The following is a 17,830-nucleotide window of genomic DNA, read 5'->3' as shown; positions in this document are numbered from 1 at the left end:
TCAGCCTCCCATGTAGCTGGGATTACAGGTACCCGCCACCATGCTCAGGTAATGTTTGTATTTTTAGTAGAGACAGGGTTTCACCATGTTGGCCAGGCTGGTCTCAAACTCCTGACCTCAGGTGATCTGCCCACCTTGGCCTCCCAAAGTGCTGGGATTACAAGTGTGAGCCACTGCGCTTGGCCTCATTTTAGAAGTCTTTATCCTTTACTTATAAATTCCCACTGCTTTCTTATATTATTCCCAAGAAATATAAAATCTGAGATTCCATAATGTAAACATTTGACAGTTTAGAGATGAATACATATTAGATTATTCAGTACATATACATAGTGCTTTATATTGACAAGGTAGTCTTCATCCTTGTGAAGGAGTTTAGCTCTCTGCAAGCAAACATGCATTCAACCCAAGAGATTAATTTTTTTGGCTGGTTTTAACAGTGGGAGACAGCATAAACAGAATTAAAAATCTGAATTGCAAGGCTGACGTTATATTGCCTTTCATTATATAGCAATGGAGACTGAACTAGTGAAAAAAGGGTAATCAGGTTGAAAATTCTTATTTTGTTTTTGATGATCTACTCTCTGTTTCCTTGGAAACAGGGCTGGCAGCCACAGAGTTGCTAGCATTATATTTTCTTATTTTCTTTTTAAGCTTTGAAGCATCAAAGAAAAGGTGAGGTTTTATTATTGTACTCTGTATTCTACTCTGTAGAATCTGGCTTATTTTCAAATAACTTAAAAACAAATCTTTATTGAATGCCTATTATATATAAGGCACTAGGAGGTATAACTAACAAGTTTGAGAAAGAGCTTTAAAGCAATTGAGTGGAATAAATGTAAGCTTCTAAGAGTCAATCTACTACATATTTGGGATTTTTTTAAAGGAAAAGAATTAAATAAAGCTTAATTTAAAAACCTATAGTGTGAGGGAAGGGCACTGAGATCAGCACAGTTTAGTGAAATTAGTTTTAGAAAACAACTAGATTTCCATACCAGACTGCGTGATTCCTTCTTCCTGTGTATAAAATCTAGGTAATATGAAGGTGGTTACTCTGTGTTAAGAAAATAGTCTTTGCCTCCAGTAAATAAAATAAGTAAATGTAAAAGGTTTTCTAAGAAGCTAATATTCTAATGATTTTACTAAATATTTCAGTTGAGGGATGATTGCCAAATGATTTTAATATGGTCTTTTCCTTTATGAAAGGTTACATTAACTAAAGTTTAAATAGCTTTGATTCATTTGAAATATAAGTCATAAACTTTCAGAAATCATTTGTCAAGTACCTTCATTTTACATATGAAAAAAATGAGGCCTAGAGAAATAGAGGGACTTGCCCCAAATCATACCTGCTTGGCAGAACTGAAAGTTCTAGAACTCGTATCTCCTCATCCAGTACTCATTATATCTTCACTGAGGTTTCAATTTATAAATATTATAATTTCATATAATTCTTAGGAACTCATCTATTGTTTAAAAATGAGATACACACTATAAGAAATAAAAGCATATGAACATGTATCCAAATAAAAAACTGCTAAACATGGCCTTAACACCATATGTAAGTTTTGAGTGAACTGTGAAGCTGCCTGCTTTTCAGAAAGTACCAGAAACAAACATTACCTGAAGAATGATCAAAAAGCCTGTCAGTACCTTGAATTGTGGAAGACCACCCTCTCAATTCTTTCAGCTGCAGCCATCTATCCATTAACTCATTCACTCAATATTCCAAGAAGTACTCACTGAGTCCCGATTACAACATTGTGTACATAACTAACTCTTCTCCAGGGTCCCTTTCCCCCTAATCAGTTAAATATTTCCTCTTTTTCATATGTCATATTGAAAACTACAGAATGTCAATAAAAATCTTTTAAATGACCAGAGATGAAAGGCAGTTTTTCCACACAAAAAAAATAGCAATCTGACTGTGAATAGACTTTTTATCAGCAACAACAGATGTCAGAAAATAATAGAAAACTATCTTCAAAGTACTGAGGGAAATGAACCATCTATCCAGAATTTTATACGCAACTAAATTATCACAGAAGAGTGAAATAATAACATTTTCAGATGTACATATTTTAGGAGAGTTTACCCATAAACCCTTCTTGAAAGAACTACCAAAGGATCTAATTAAGCAAAAGCAAAAATGAACTATGCATGGAGGAATAAAATATAAGAAGCAATGGATATTACAATGCAAATGCTATAACCAATTTGTAGGCTTTCTCTCCTCACTCTCCAAGTGTAAGAAAGGTGCCAAAAGTGATATGTAACTGGTTATTCTCCCAGTAAATCAGGAAATTCTCTTCTCAAATGCTGAATACAAAATCATAATAAGTTAAACATTATGATCTATACATTTTAGGATATTTTAATGTATCATATAATGACATATATTTTAAAACTTTTAACATGATATAACATGTTATATGTTTGTAGGAGGGGTGCAGTGGCTCAAGTCTGTACTCCCAGCACTTTGGGAGGCTGAAGCAGGCAGAACACTTGAGCTCAGGAGTTCAAGACCAGCCTGGGCAACATGGCGAAACCCTGTCTCTACAAAACAAAAACAAAAACAAAAAATCAGCCAGGTGTGGTGGTGCATGCCTATAGTCCCAGCTACTCAGGAGGCTGAGATGAGAGAATCACCTGAGCCCAGGAGGTCGAGACTGCAGTGAGCCATGACTATGCTGTTGCACTCCAGCCTAGGTGACAGAGTGAGAACCTGTCTCAAAACAAACAAACAAACAAACAAATCCAAACACAACTGTAAACATGTCTGAACGAAATTTCAATTTATTCGATATAGTGATTGCATTAGTAATAGTGATAAAATAGTTTTGATTAAAACTTTATTGAAACAATTTTGGAAAGTAGAGAAAAAATTAAAAGAAGGCTGAAATGATCATTCATAATCTCATTACCAAGGGGTAAATAGTGTTAACATTTTTTCACATTCCCTGAAGACATTTTTCTATGCATTTTGTATAGTTGAGAATAACTATATATACAATTTTGTTTCCTAAATGTTTCCCTTACAGTCCTACGTTTTTTATATGACAGGGATGATTATCCCCGAGGGATTACCCCTGATTATCCCCATTGTACAAAATTCCTTTCTTCTTACTGTCCTTTTGAATAGGTAATCTGTATTCCTCAGCCTACTACCTATAAGACACTTGGGCTGTATCAACTTTGAAAACTTTTCTTTGATTTTTAATGCATCTTCATTCTCTGGCACTGAAAAATCTTAATTCCTAACAATAGTTTTATCATAAGTATTTGTTATAGTTAAATTTATTGTTTCAATTTTCAATTATAGAATTGCTTTTAAATTATTTTATTTTCTACTGGCTACTGCACTTTTATGGTTCAAAGTCAAAAGATATATAGAGAGGTGACAGTCCATGTTCTGCTGCTGTACTACAGGCTTGGTAATTAATTTATAAAGAATAGGTTTATTTGATTTTGGAGGCTAGGAAGTCCAAGAGCTGGCATCTGGAGAGGGTCATCCTATGGGTGGAAGATGGAAGGCAGAAGCGAGTACACAAGACAGAGAGAGGTACCAGGGGCCAAACTTGCTTTATAATAACCCACTCACACAATAACTAACCTGCTCCTTTGATAGTAACATTAATCCATCCATGAAGGATCTGCTTTCATGACCCAAATCACATCTTATTAAGCCCCACCCTCCTAATACTATTGCATTGGGGATTAAGTTTTTAACACATGCACTTTATGACACATTCAAACCATAACACACACACACACAAAAAAAAAATCCATAGAGAAGTTTTGTTTCTACTCCTGTCCCCTTCACCTCATTTCCTCTGCCTCTAGGTAACACTTACTTTCATTTTCCTTCCAGTATTTCTCTTTCTCACACAAAAGACAACATACATATATACTGTTCTGCACCTTGTTCTTTCCCTTAATGATATAATCTTGGGAACCTTTCCATTTTAGCTGACTGACCTGTTCTTCATTAGTTAACCAAATATTCTTTATAGTTCTTTATAATGAAGAATATCAAAAACTCCTTTTCTTTTATTCTTCTACCTGGACTAAATACACAGTTCTTGTTGGTCTGAATTAGAGACTCTATGCCATGCAGTCCAGCTGGACTTTGATGTAAGCTGAATCTTCCTAAACAATTAGCTCTTAATACTTCCCATTTCGGTAGCTTCCACTTACCTATTGTATAAAACTCATATTCTTTTTTCTACTCTGTTTACTGCAGTTTTGGCTCCTATTTACCTTTCTAGTTCTATTTACTCTAAATCTTTATTTAATAGTCTTTGCTATGTGAGTCCTGGTTCAAAAGAATCACCTAGATCAATGAGAGATATCCCACCTTCCAACCTCCAAAGCAGGATTTGGATCTAAATTGACAAGAGGAGTTATAACCAGTAGTGACTAGCTAAAAGGTTGGTTAAATTTGGAGTTGGGAGTGGCCATGAGGAAAGTGTGTACACCCTGAAGTCGGCGTGTGTACTAACTTGTCAGCTTATTCTGGATTCCCAAGTTCCTTTTTACCTTAAAAAAAAAATCCCCATTTTAACTGGAGTTAGTTTGTGTTCTTGCAACCAAAAGAATCCTGACTAGAGTTCAGGCTCTGAGGGGCCACTAAAGGATTTTTGCTGGAAAGTAGAATGATGACTGGGAATAAAATCATGGGATTAATAAAATGTAAGGGATAAGTAAAAAAAAGTAAGTCACATGAGATGGAGACTGAGAGGCTACATCAATAGGAGAAAACCAGTGGAAAATGATGTTACAGAAGACAATGGAGGGCATTGTTTTAAGAAAGAAGTGGCAAATGTAGTAGAAGGATCAAGTAAGACTGAAAAGTGTAAACTGGATTTGGTAATTAGGGCAATGGTTACCTTTGCAAGAAAAGTTTCATGGGAGTGGGAGGGGGGCAAAAATTACAGTGTAGCTGAGACATGAAGGGGAGATGAGGAATTAGACATAAGTATTGATCACATCTTTAGGAATCCTGACTGAGATGAGAAGAGCTACAGGTGAGAGCCACGAGGAAGATTTTTGAAAAAAAACAACAACACATATTTATATGCTTTGGGGAGGGAGGATAGAAAGGGAGAGATTGATAGAGCCCTTAACCTGATAGAACTAACTTCCTGAAAAGAAAGGAGCATGAGATGGGAACGTAAAACATAGCTAGAGAGATGTGCTTTTTATGTCCTCTAAGGATAGCAAAGTACCATGGTAATGCTTACTATATGCCAGTCATTGTGCCAAACACTTCAGATGTATTAACTGAATTAGGACTGGGTGAAGATAATGAACTTAGGAATGAGAAGCTGAAGCAATGTGCATCTGAAAATCAAAATTATCTCTGTAATATGAAGATAAGGTTATGTACTAAAAATCTACTAAAAGAGAAGGAAGAAGAAATGTAGGGAGCTTAAAAAGTGGCAGGGAACTTAAAAAGTGGTGGTCTGAAATATAGAAGAGGAAGGTGGTGACCAGAAACATATATAAGTATTTTCTGAGACAGAGTCTCATTCTGTTTGTTGCCCAGGCTGGAGTGAAGTGGTGAGATCTTGGCTCACTGCAACCTCTGCCTCCCAGGTTCAAGCAATTCTCGTGCCTCAGCCTCCCCAGTAGTTGGGATTACAGGCGTGCGCCACCACGCCTGGCTAATTTTTGTATTTTTAGTAGAGATGGGGTTTCACCATATTGGCCAGGCTGGTCTCGAACTCCTGAGCTCAGTCAATCTGCCCTCCTCGGCCTCCCAAAGTGCTAGGATTACAGGTGTGAGCCCTGTGCCTGGCCAAGTATTTTTGAAGAGTAATTCAAATGACTGTGTCATTTTCTCTAGCAGCAGTCAGATACAGTAGTGTCAGAGCTCAGAGCCAGATTATATTGTCCCAAGGTTGGAAGTTTGTAAGTAGAGTGGGATAGAAAGACAAGCGGTCAAGACAGTTGACAGCTCTGGCAGAGGGTGGTTGAAGTGATGCTCAGTAGGGTTAGGTTAGATATAAAAGTAAAGCTAGGAGTGGATAATGATGGATAGGAGAAAAGACAGTAAAAAATTAGGATAGAAAGATTACAAACATGAAGAATCCATTGACTCTCTATCCCACTCCTTTCTGAGTGAACAGTCAATGCAGCTAGTTGCCACAACTCATGAAGGCCACCAAAAGAGGAAGCTCTGTCATCTTGGAGTTCAGGGATTTCTCCATAGAACAGAGTCCTCAGGCAGTACAGGTCCATGCTATTCAAAGTGTAGTCCACTGACCAGTATCATTGGCATCACCCAGTAGTTTGTCGGAAATGCAGAATTTTGGGTCCCACCCCAGAACTGTTAAATCAGAATCTTCTTTTTTTTATTTTTATTTTTTTTGATAGAGTCTCGCTCTATTGCCCAGGCTGGAGTGCAGTGGTGGGATCTCAGCTCACTGCAACCTCCGCCTCCTGGGTTCAAGTGATTCTCCTGTCTCAGCCTCCCAAGTAGCTGGGACTATAGGTGTGCATCACCATGCCCAGCTAATTCTTTGTATTTTTAGTAGAGACGGGGTTTCACCATGCTGGCTAGGATGGTCTCAAACTCCTGACCTCGTGATCCGCCCACCTTGGCCTCCCCAAGTGCTGGGATTATAAGCGTGAGCTACTGTGCCCGGCCCAGAATCTGCTTTTTAACAAAATCTCCAAGTGATTCACATGCACATTAACTTTAAGAAGCACTGAGATAGAGATGAGGGAGTATGGATTCACCCTGGGTTCATTTGTCATAATACTACTCCTAACATGCTAGGAGAAATAAAGAGGAGACGTTCCGCCTATGATGTTCTTTAGTACTCAGACTCAATGTATTCCCCCCTTTTTATTTATAACTTAAAGCCTTCCCCAAATGATTTGTAATCCTCTGCACTCACTGGTAATTGCATCCCAAACCCCACATGCATTCTCTTTTATGGTCAACAATGTCAAAACCCTATAGTATATATTCCTCTTTATCACATTTATCTCTTAACATCTTGCGATCAAAATGGGTTCTTCTTGATAATCCAGTCATGTTGGTGTAATTCTACAAATTTAACACATTCTATCCCTATTAATAGAATATAACAGACATGACATTCCCAAGTGAAATCACCACCTCATAAAGAATTTCAGGCTGGGTGCTGTGGTTCACACCTGTAATCCCAGCACTTTGGGAGGCCGAAACAGGTGGATCACTTGAGGACAGAAGTTTGAGACCAGCCTGGCCAACATAGCAAAATGCCTTCTCTACTAAAAATACAAAAAGGTAAGCCGGGCACAGTGGCTCATGCCTGTAGTCCCAGTACTTTGGGAGGATGAGGCGGGTGGATCAAGAGGTCAGGAGTTCGAGACCAGCTTGTCCAACATGGTGAAACCTCGTCTCTACTAAAAATAAAAAATTAGCCGGGCATGATGGTGTGTGCCTGTAATCCCAGCTACTCGGGAGGCTGAGGCAGGAGAATTGCTTGAACCAGGGAGGTGGAGGGTGCAGTGAGCCGAGATCGCGCCCCTGCACTCCAGTCTGGGCAACAGAGCAAGACTCCGTCTCAAAAAAAAAAAAAAAAAAATTAGCCAGGTGTGGTGGTCACACCTATAATCCCAGCTACTTGGAAGCTGAGGCACCAGGATCACTTGAATCCGGGAAGCGGAGGCTGCAGTGAGTCGATATCGCGCCACTGCACTCCAGCCTGGGTGACAGAGCAAGACTCCGTCTAAAAAAAAAAAAAAAAAATTAGCCAGGTGTGGTGGTCACACCTATAATCCCAGCTACTTGGAGGCTGAGGCACCAGGATCACTTGAACCCGGGAAGCGGAGGCTGCAGTGAGTCGATATCGCGCCACTGCACTCCAGCCTGGGCGACAGAGCAAGACTCAGTCTCAAAACAAACAAAAACGACACGTCTCATACACGACCTATTTCAATGACATATTACTTAATTGCCCTCCTGATCAGTACCACCTACAGCTCCCCTGTTATCCTGGTCTTTCCAGACTTATCTCCTTACAAAAAAGGAGTCTGCTTCCGCATTTTCCCATTTCTGTCTTTCTCCGTCAATACTCCACATTCCGTAGCTAGCTGTGTTTGTTCAGACTTGCAACTGTTTCTGTGCAGGGTAAAGACTATCTTGATTTTCAGGATCACTCCACCTCTTCTTCTTAGTTTCGTAATCTGAACATCAGGGTGTTGTACAAGATAAACTATAAGCTTCCTTTTGGTTTTAAAATTCTTTGATTTTATGTATTGTAGCCAAACTTCCTCTGCACAGAAAATATACCAGAAAATCAGCCCAAGTTCAATGAAATTCATTTAGTGCCAAAGACCATTCTAAGAATCCTGTGGTTACTACACACACACACACACACACCATCTACTGTTGAGTCAGCTTTAAAGAGTGATGTCTTTTTCCTAATATTCTAGTGTTTTGAAGCTGCTACACGTGATTGATTTCGAGCTACTTTTTAAAAAAACTCCTCCTTTGTACAAAACAAAACCGAAATTCTTCAAAACGAATTAAGTCATTAGCGAGTTTGAATGGAAGCTGGACGAAATTGCCTCCTCCAGTTAACGTGGAACCCATTCCCCAAGAGGTGGAGGTTCTGGAGAGCAAGGCGAGTCAGCGTCAAACTGATTACGCAGATACCTGTTGGGGACGTCAGTGCTAATAGATATTTTGGTAACATATTTTAAGGACTAACGATGCTTTTTGTGATTCAGGCTTTCATCTGATACCAAGAGCAGAATCTCGTCGGCTTGCGGGTGTTTTTTTTTTTTTTTTTTTTTTTTTTTTAATGAGCCGGTGCTTTTAAGCGCTGTTACCTACTGGGCCCAAGTAGGCGGTAGAAGAGGGAAAATAAAGCCATTTGTTCCCTCTTCAAGCTAACTGCTCCAGAGAGCTGTGAGTGTGCTCTATTACCGTTGGGAAAGGCGAAATTGCGGAGGCCTGAGTCTTTTCAAAATTGAACGGGAAGCGTTTTTAAACTGCCGCAGGGAGAGGCGTTTGCGAGGTGACAGCTGATGACCCCTGGGGCTTTTAAGTCCTCCTCCCCTCTCTCGGTCCGCTCTCGGTCCTTAATCGCCTCTGGACTCTGGGCTCTAGTCCCCTCCCCAGATTCACCCATCTGACACCCGCCTCCTGCCCAATCCCCCGGCTCGTCTCCAGGGCTCCCGCGCTCCGCCCATCCCCCTCTGGATGCTTCCTCTCTCTCTCTTCTTTCCCTCCCGCCAGCCACTCCTCGCGCCTTTCCCTCCCCACTTCCCTTCTTTCCCCTCACCCTCCAGCCCAGCCCACCCTGCTTTCTCCCTCTTTCTCTTTCCCGTAGAACCGTGCTCGCGCTGCAACACCTACTCCTCCCTCGGCTCTGGGAGTCGCCAGGCCAGAGGCGCCGCGGACCTGGTGCGCGCAGGCGCACTGCGCGCCTGGCGAACGGGCAGGCCGGGCATCAGCGCAGGCGCGCGCGGCTGGGGCTCGGCTCCGGGGCTGGCGGTCGGACAGTCTCTGGCACGCTCAGTCCGGGCTTGGGGCCCCGCGGCGGAGAAGGAGGTGGAGGGGGCGGCGGCGGCGGTGGTGGCGGCACCATGTTTTTTCACTCAGTCAATCTCTGGAACCTGGCGTTTTATGTCTTCATGGTCTTTCTGGCAACCCTGGGGCTGTGGGATGTCTTCTTCGGCTTCGAGGAGAATAAGTGCAGTATGAGCTACATGTTTGAGTACCCGGAGTATCAGGTAAGGTTCTGCCCTCTCCTCAGCCGGGCGCTCCAAGACTCTGGCCCCTGGTGCCTTTTTCCTTCTGTGGGTTCGTCCTGCCTTGGCTCTCTGCGCCTCTCGGGCCCCCTGTCCCGTCTTCGCCTCTGTTTTCTCCGCCCGGGGAGACTCTGCATCCCCCTTCTGCCCCCCTCACCTACCCTTTGTGTCCCTTCTTCACGGTGGGGTGTTTGTTAGATGATTTCCCGAGAGCATCCTTGTGGTCGTCCTCGTAGTTACTCCGCTGTCTCTCCGCCTCCTCCCCAGCCCCAAATCCTGGGCACAAGCTCTTCTGACTGGCCGGGCCCAGCCCCCCTCATGCCCAGAGAGGCAGCCTCAACCCTTCTCCCTAAACCGAAGCTCCATCCCTCTCGCGTTCTTGCCTTAACCCGTGCCCCAGGACCTTCCTTTGCTTCCCACGCGCCTAAATTCCCCTCGCGCCTGGTGATCTGCTCGTCAGATTTCGCATTTCTAGAAAGGGACCGAGCGTCTGCAGAGTCTATATTGGCTAGATAGTTCCCAAGGCTGTTTTTAGAGACTCCAGGGTTTTGCCTATGGGTAAACTGGCGAGTCATTGAGTTGGGAACTAGATCCCCTCTTGGAAAGATGTTGCAGATCCTCTTATTTTGCAGGTTAAGGAGCCGTGCGTGTGTGGGCTTGCCTGTGTGTGTGCATACCTGTGTTTATGCATGTCTCTCAGCAGCCGAGCCTCTTAATAGTTGCATACAAAATCTATTTCATGGTGCTATTTTTGTTTTCTCGCTGGGTTCGGAGTTTAAGAGAGAGCCAACCCTTCTCTCTCCACCCCTACCGCTTCCATGCCATTTTGAACGTTTTCAATCAATGGCTTCGTTAGTTCGGCATAGTAGGATCTAGAATTTCATTCATGACTAGCTGTAAAAAGAGGCGCCGACAAATTACACAACTGTCCTAAGAGAATTTTTCCGAATGATTCTTTTATTTCTAAGTGCATCTCTTAATTATGGACTACCTATTGTAATAATAATTCCCTACCATAAAATGTATATGCACTATAACACATATTGATAAAATACATTTTTAGTATACTCTTAAAATCACAGCAGTTTTTTTTTCTTAGGGTGAAGGATGCAAGTCCTGATTGCTCCTTTGTACAAGTCATTATGGAGGAAGCCTGTTACTTGATTACGCTGCTATTATTTTGATCTTAAGACTACTTAAGGTTTAAATTGCTGAAGAGCATTCTTTCCCATGGGAAAAATTCTAGTAAATTTAGATTTCATTTGTGTTTAGATCCTTACCTTGGTTTTGCATTTATGATGATAAGAGAGTGGAAACATTTGGTAGGGATGCTATCGAAGGAGAAGATTTTGACATGTTACTGTCGTCTCTGTTCATTTCTAAGCAAATCTTTTTAGTTTAGTATTTTAAAAAACTGAAAATAGAGCTATTATAATTCCCTCCTTATTTTTGGTTTAATAATTAGGAAACTCCCAATAGATTGAAGTAGGTCACTTTAGTTTTGTACCGCATTGAAGAGTTTGGTTAAAATCATTTTGCGACAGTACAGTACTAATTCCCATTTATTTTTAGATTTCCTACAATTATTGAAGCTATTTTAATATTCACAGAAGTAGAAATTGTTCTCTTTAGCGTTGGGAACAAAGCATATGGATCTCACAGACGCATTTCCTGCCTCATAAATTGACTGGAAAAACAGAAAATTAGTGTAGCTAATGGTAAAGATCTCTTTGGGTTTTTATTGTTGTTGAGTAGTCTAGGTTTAGTTATTTTGGTTTAAGTTGCTTTTTTGGGGTTTTACACTTCTATTAATAATTTGCTAATACAGTAATAATCACAGTGGCAGAAGTTTTTGATTTTTAGCAGGTTTTTATGATGTAAAAAGCTGTGTTAATTCATGATAGTATTTATATTGTATTCTTAAGTCTTTTTGTTTTGCATACCAGGTCATTTTATCTTACAAATACAATTAAAACCAGCCTATAGAAATGAGTCATTTTGAACATAGTGAGATTTCTGGATAAATGAGGCCATTCTGTTGAGAACAAAATGGCTTTCATGAATAAAAATGTTTTAAAGATATTTTACATATTGCTTACTTTTAATTATATTTTATAGTCAGCTCTGTAATTGTTCACAGGTTGATACCCAGATGTGAGATGTCCTAGTCATTGGGTTTTCTTCTTTCTTTTGATGCCTTTCTTTTTTTTTTTTACTGCTCATTTGCATCTTCTTTAGTTAGCCAGCAGAAATAGAAAGGTGGTTGAAACACATTCAGTTTTATTCTCCATTTTTTTAAAAGATGGGGCATAAATTTGAAACTCTTTGCAAAAATGAAGTTTTGAATTTAAAATTGTTTGATTATCTCTATTCATCTTCTACCTCTGGTTTTCCCAGATTCACTTATTCAGAGTTAATTGAACATCTCACGAACCCATATCTCAAGCCTACTAGGCAAAATATACTTTATCCTTTAAAGCTTCTTGCCCTATTACGACAGCAAGGCAAAACTTTTATTTGGTAGCAAATGGTTTTAGGCAAATTGCAGAATTTTAGAAGAAACATCTGAGTTGTTTCTCTCATACAGTGATTTGTTTGGCTATCTTCGTATGTGTAACCTAACGGTTGCTCTCTGAAAGGAAATGTTGGCGTGCGTCTATAGTCGCAGGTACTCAGGAGGCTGAGGCTGGAGAATTGCTTGAACCAGGGAGGCGGAGGTTGCAGTGAGCCAAGATTGTGCCATTGCACTCCAGGCGGGGCGACAGTGAGACTCTGTCTCAAAAAAAAAAAAAAGAAAGAAAGAAAGAAAGAAAATATGAGTCATATATTTTGTTATTAAGTGTGTTATTTATTTAGAAAGTCATTTATTGAATGACTAGTCTTTGCCAGGTATATCTAGCTACTTGTTGTAGGTGAAAGGGAATTAGAACTAAATTATACCTTGTGTCTTTATGTCTTGATAAATACAATGGGGGAAATGGGCATGTAATGTATAGTTACAATATAATGTACTGAGTTTTATAATTTCACAATAAGAGAGTATGTACAGAGCTTTTCATATAAGGGAGAGCATCCAAGTTTGTCTTGGGTGTTCAAAGGCTTTAGAGAAGATGCAAAGTGAACTGGGACATGGAGGGTGTATGAAGTACTGAAAGAACATTGCAGGCATAAATAGTATATGTGAAGGTGGTAATGCGCTGGGACACATTGCATGAACAGTATTTATAATATATTATCATTTATGTTAAAACTAAAAAATAATCGATAAACATATTTGCTTGTATATATGTAAAATATCTCTAGAAGCACACACAAACTGATAACAGGTTGCCTTTTAGGGTCAACTGGATGGCTGAAGGACCATGGGTAGGAGAGAACCTTTTCAATGTATATCCTTTTGAATCTTGAATTCAAAAACATATTAAAAATACATTTTAAAGCATGTCATGTGTAAGTTATAAGAAGGTAGGTAAGGGCGGGATGAGGTGGCTCACACCTGTAATCCTAGCACTTTGGGAGGCCAAGGCGGGCAGATCACTTGAGCCCAGGAGTTCAAGACCAGCCTGGATAACATGGCGAAACCCTGTCTCTGCTAAAAAAAAAATTCAAAAAATTAGCCAAGTGTGATGGCATGTGCTGCCTGTAGTCCCAGCTACTCAGGAGGCTGAGGTAGGAGGATCACTTGAGCCCGGGAAGTCGAAGCTACAGTGAGCTGAGATTGTGCCACTGCACTGCAGCCTGAGCAACAAGAGTGGGACCCTGTCTCAAAAAAAAAAAAAAAAAAAAAAAAAAAAGTAGGTAAGAATAATTAGAGCCAGATTTTAAAGTATGTCTCTCTCTTAAGCCTTTGTTTTGTGTGTGTGTGTGTGTGTGTGTGTGTGTGTGTGTGTGTTAGCAGTATGAACTATGGATTATAGAAGGGAGACGAAGGCAAGGATAGAGACAAGTCTGAAAAATTCAGTTGTCCTTAAGGCCTTTTTTTTTTTTTTAATGGAGCCCCTATAACTATTCTTATGGGGGATGGTGAGCAAAGGGCTGACTGAGACCTCTTTGTGAGAACTTAAAAACTATGTGAAGTTAAAAACTATGTGTATTCATCTAGATCAAAATCTTTTTTCTTTTTGTTTAGCTATGGAAATAAAACTTTATTTTTCAGTTTAAGTTTACAATTAAATAATATCATAAAATAGATATTTTAGTTTCTTAAATCAGCATTTTTCTATTACTTGGGAGTTTATTAGAATTTTTACCTTTTGAGTTTATGTAGAGATGAGAAGAACCTGAACTAAGGCAGAGTCAAGGAAGGAGGACAGCAGAGGCAGGATTGTGGAGATAATATTTAAATACAAAGGTAATTGATCTTAATATGGTAGAGAGGTTGCTCATTTAAAATAAACTACATAGAATAAAAAATTTATATTGGAGTCCTGCTCCTGTAAGTATTTTCCTTTTATATCCCTTGACAGTCTTCTGTTTTCTTATCAGCATCCTATTTGTATGCCTATGCTTTTTCTGTCAATGTGGTCAATTACCTCTCCTGGGTCTTTGCTATTCCCTTTCAACTTGAACTCTGCCTGGAAATGGAGTTTTGCCATTTGCCTACAACTCCCACCATTCTTGCCTCCTCTCTTATTTTTTTGTTCTAACTTATTTGCCCATCTCCATACTTTTTGAAAAATTCTGTATATATTCATATTTTAAAAAATATTCTTTCTCACTATAAAATTGCTTTCATAATAGTATTTTATGAAGTATATAAAATATTTTTTTGCTTGCTTTTCTGTCTCAAGAAAATTAAATATTTCTTTTTAGATATATTTGATAGTTTCCTGTTCTTCTGAGTTAATTTTCGACTTGTCCAAACTCTGTTTAGCTACTGTACTAAAAGAATAATGGTGTACTAAATTGGGAGAAAATAGGAAACTATTTCTTTGTTCTCTTATGTTTTCTTTTTATTTAATTTGTACCTAAAGAAGTAAACTATCACATCATTTTCATTTTTGATTGTATTCTGTGCACAATCAGTATTGGGACTAATTTGAATTGAAGTACATATACCAAATATAAAACGAATAGTGGGGTTAGTATTTCTGTATTTTGAGTATTTGGGGAGATAACTAAGATTGCTAGTATCTTAATAAGCTTACAGTCTCTGCAGATGTTTCTGTGGTGTTATTGGCATAAATTGTTTACAAAGGGATATTTAGGAAGGTGCACAAATGATCAGAATTTTGTTGTTTTGTGTGTGTGTGTGTTTTTTTTTTTTTTAGAACAACGAGGGTTTTCATTAGTCATTAGCAACATTTACGGGTTTTGAAATTCACTTCATAGTTAAATTCTTTTATCAAGCACATGCCACATGTACAGCACTGCTAGATCTATGTATACCTAAATAAGTAGACATTACTGTCCAATGTAATTGGTTTCACTCTTAATGGTTTCTCTCCTTTAAAATAAAAAAAGAAAAGGAGCAAAAGGGTGTATGTATACTTTACTACCACAGATGTCTACCTTTGAGGATGACATTAAGAGATAATTTATACTAAGCTGAAAAAAATGTAGGTGAACTACTGACTCAGTAGTTACGTGAGCTGCTGTATTATTGGTACACAATAATATGAAGTGCAGGGTAGTTTAAAGTTTGCCAGCAAATCATGCACCTGGTCCATGAAAACTGAAATAGATAGTAATTCACTGGAATGTTTATGGTAAGAAGAGTGTACATGTCTTGACCAAGACATGGCTATAAGGTTAAGATTAATTTGTTACACATATTGTAGGCCAAAGCATATTAAGTTGAGAAGTCAGAAAGCTGCATTATAAAACAACTTACTTTCTTTTGAAGATATAACAACTGAAATAGATAGTTGGGTCTGAGTGAAAGGAGAGACATTACAAAATAGTTAAAAATGGAAAAAAAGAATTGAATTGATGATGGAAAGCCTTTATCATTTCTAAGTATAACTGATACTTATCCAATTATGTTAACATGTAACTTGTCGACATATACCAGTGCTTTCTGCCATTGTCAGTGGCTATTTTGAGTAATTTGTATTGGTTAGAAGTTCACGTAGTCCTCTTTTATGTTTTCCTAAAGACTACATGGTTCAAAATATACACAATTCAAGACTGATTCTCTATATGAATAAACTACAAGTAGAACTTGTTTTGTGTATGAAGTGTGGTTTTAATATCAGTAATATTTTTATATTGCACTATTTCAAATTTGCGTAATTCAGAATTGCATATGGTGAGGCTGAATTGTATTAATAAAACTGATTAAAGTGAAACTACTTTTTTTTAAATGTAGAAAATAGAACTTCCAAAGAAACTGGCAAAACGCTATCCCGCATATGAGTTGTATCTTTATGGAGAGGGATCCTATGCTGAAGAACACAAAATTCTCCCTTTGACGGGTATTCCAGTTCTCTTTCTTCCTGGTAATGCTGGAAGTTATAAGCAAGGTAAGTCTTACTGGAAGTAAATTTTGAAAGCTATAAAATTCAACTCAAGAATTTGAATCATATCCATACTCAGTGAATCAAATAAAGTAAATGAAATGCATGCTGTGTGTGAAGTGCTGTGCTGGGCTTACAGAGAGACCAAAATATAATATTTTCTCTGAAAGAGAATAATGTGAGAAATACTTAGAAAAGTTGAAGACCACTTTGCAAAGAGAGGGGTACAAAGAATAAGATAGAGTAGGATGGGATAAGTAGATGATAAAGGGGAACCCCTTGGGGAATCAGAAGAGGAAACACATTTATGTTGGAAATGGAGGGTAAAGAGAACAGAACCTTAAGCGTTGATTAGGGAAGTAAATCAGTGACTAATGTTAGGCAGAACAAGAGAGATTCGTTTTCTTCTTTTGGAGTTATTTAAGTTAGAGAGATTTGGAAGTACTGGGGGGAACATAGAAAGGTGAGATAGGGAAGTTACGTGTACAGATTCCAAATTGATGTTGGCTTGGAGATACAGCAGTTATTTCTGGCGTAACAGCCAAATAACCTGGAATTAATTTCGTTTTAAACTAAAACCTGCTTTCTTGTTATTTGATGGACTAGAATTGTTATGTAATGAGACTAGAATTGTTTCAACATGTGCAATTATTTACGTGTTTATTCATCTAGCACGTGTCTACAGGTATCTACCATGAGCCAGGCTGTATTCCAGGTATTAGGGATCCAGAGCATATCAAGACAAAGTCCCTCTCTCATCAAATTTACATGCTTATCAGGAAGACAGCAATCAAACAAATATGTCAGTAATGTTAAAAGCTAGAAACAAAAACAGACTCAGGAGGTAGAAGATAAAAGGGTCAGGAAGTGGCTAGTTTAGATGAGGTGGTCAGGAAAGGCCATTGTGAGGAGATGACATTTGAGGAGATGCTTGACTGAGGGAAGGTCCTGAGGCAGGAACGTGTTTTGTGCATTGGAGGCTATCGTGACTAGAGAAAGTAAAAAGAGATAAGAATGGAAAAGTAACCACGGGCCATATCATATAAGCTGTGGAAAAGACTTTGAATGAGAAACTGTTGGAGAGCTTTGGGTAAGAAAAATATAACCTGATTTTTAAAAGTAATCTTTGTATTTGAAATATTACATACAGAGAAACACATAGAACATAGATATTTGGTTACAAATTATTATAAAGTGAACACCCATGAAACCAAAACCCTAGTCAAGAAGTAGATTACCAGTAACCTGGAAACCCCTTCTGTGCCCCTTCATGATTAAAACTTTGTTCCCTTCTTTCTTGACAGAATCACAGTCCTAATGTTAAGAGAGTGATTTCCTTAACTTTCTTTGTAGTTTTAATGCAATCTATGTATATGAGGCTGTTTTTTAATTTTGTAATATGAATATAGTCATTCAGTATGTATTATTTTGTGTCTGGCTTCTTTCACTCAGCATTATCTTTAACATTCATCCAAGTTGTTGTGTGAGCTGTGATTCATTCATTTTCCTTACTCTGTATTATTCTGTTGTATGACTATACCATGGTTTGTCCATTCTGTCTTTGGACAGAATAAATGTTTACATTTATTGGCAATTACAAATAATGAATATTATTCCAT

General features: G+C 38.7%; 1 protein-coding gene across 1 annotated transcript in view; it reads left to right on the top strand.

Moving 5' to 3' along the window:
• Positions 1-657: 657 nt before the first annotated feature.
• Positions 658-17,830, top strand: part of PGAP1 (post-GPI attachment to proteins inositol deacylase 1) — a 93,995-nt gene continuing 76,822 nt past the window's right edge. Inside the window, exons 1-2 of the mRNA XM_003825302.7 lie at positions 658-9,735; positions 16,064-16,217. Of these exons, the coding sequence (XP_003825350.1) occupies positions 9,589-9,735; positions 16,064-16,217 (301 nt within the window). The 5' untranslated portion in view covers positions 658-9,588. The remainder of the gene's footprint in view (positions 9,736-16,063; positions 16,218-17,830) is intronic.

The sequence above is a fragment of the Pan paniscus genome, chromosome 13, assembly GCF_029289425.2.
Source record: "Pan paniscus chromosome 13, NHGRI_mPanPan1-v2.0_pri, whole genome shotgun sequence".
Taxonomy (NCBI): Eukaryota; Metazoa; Chordata; class Mammalia; order Primates; family Hominidae; genus Pan; species Pan paniscus.
Note: the sequence above shows the minus strand (reverse complement) of the source record. Positions and strands in the feature narration are given on the sequence as shown.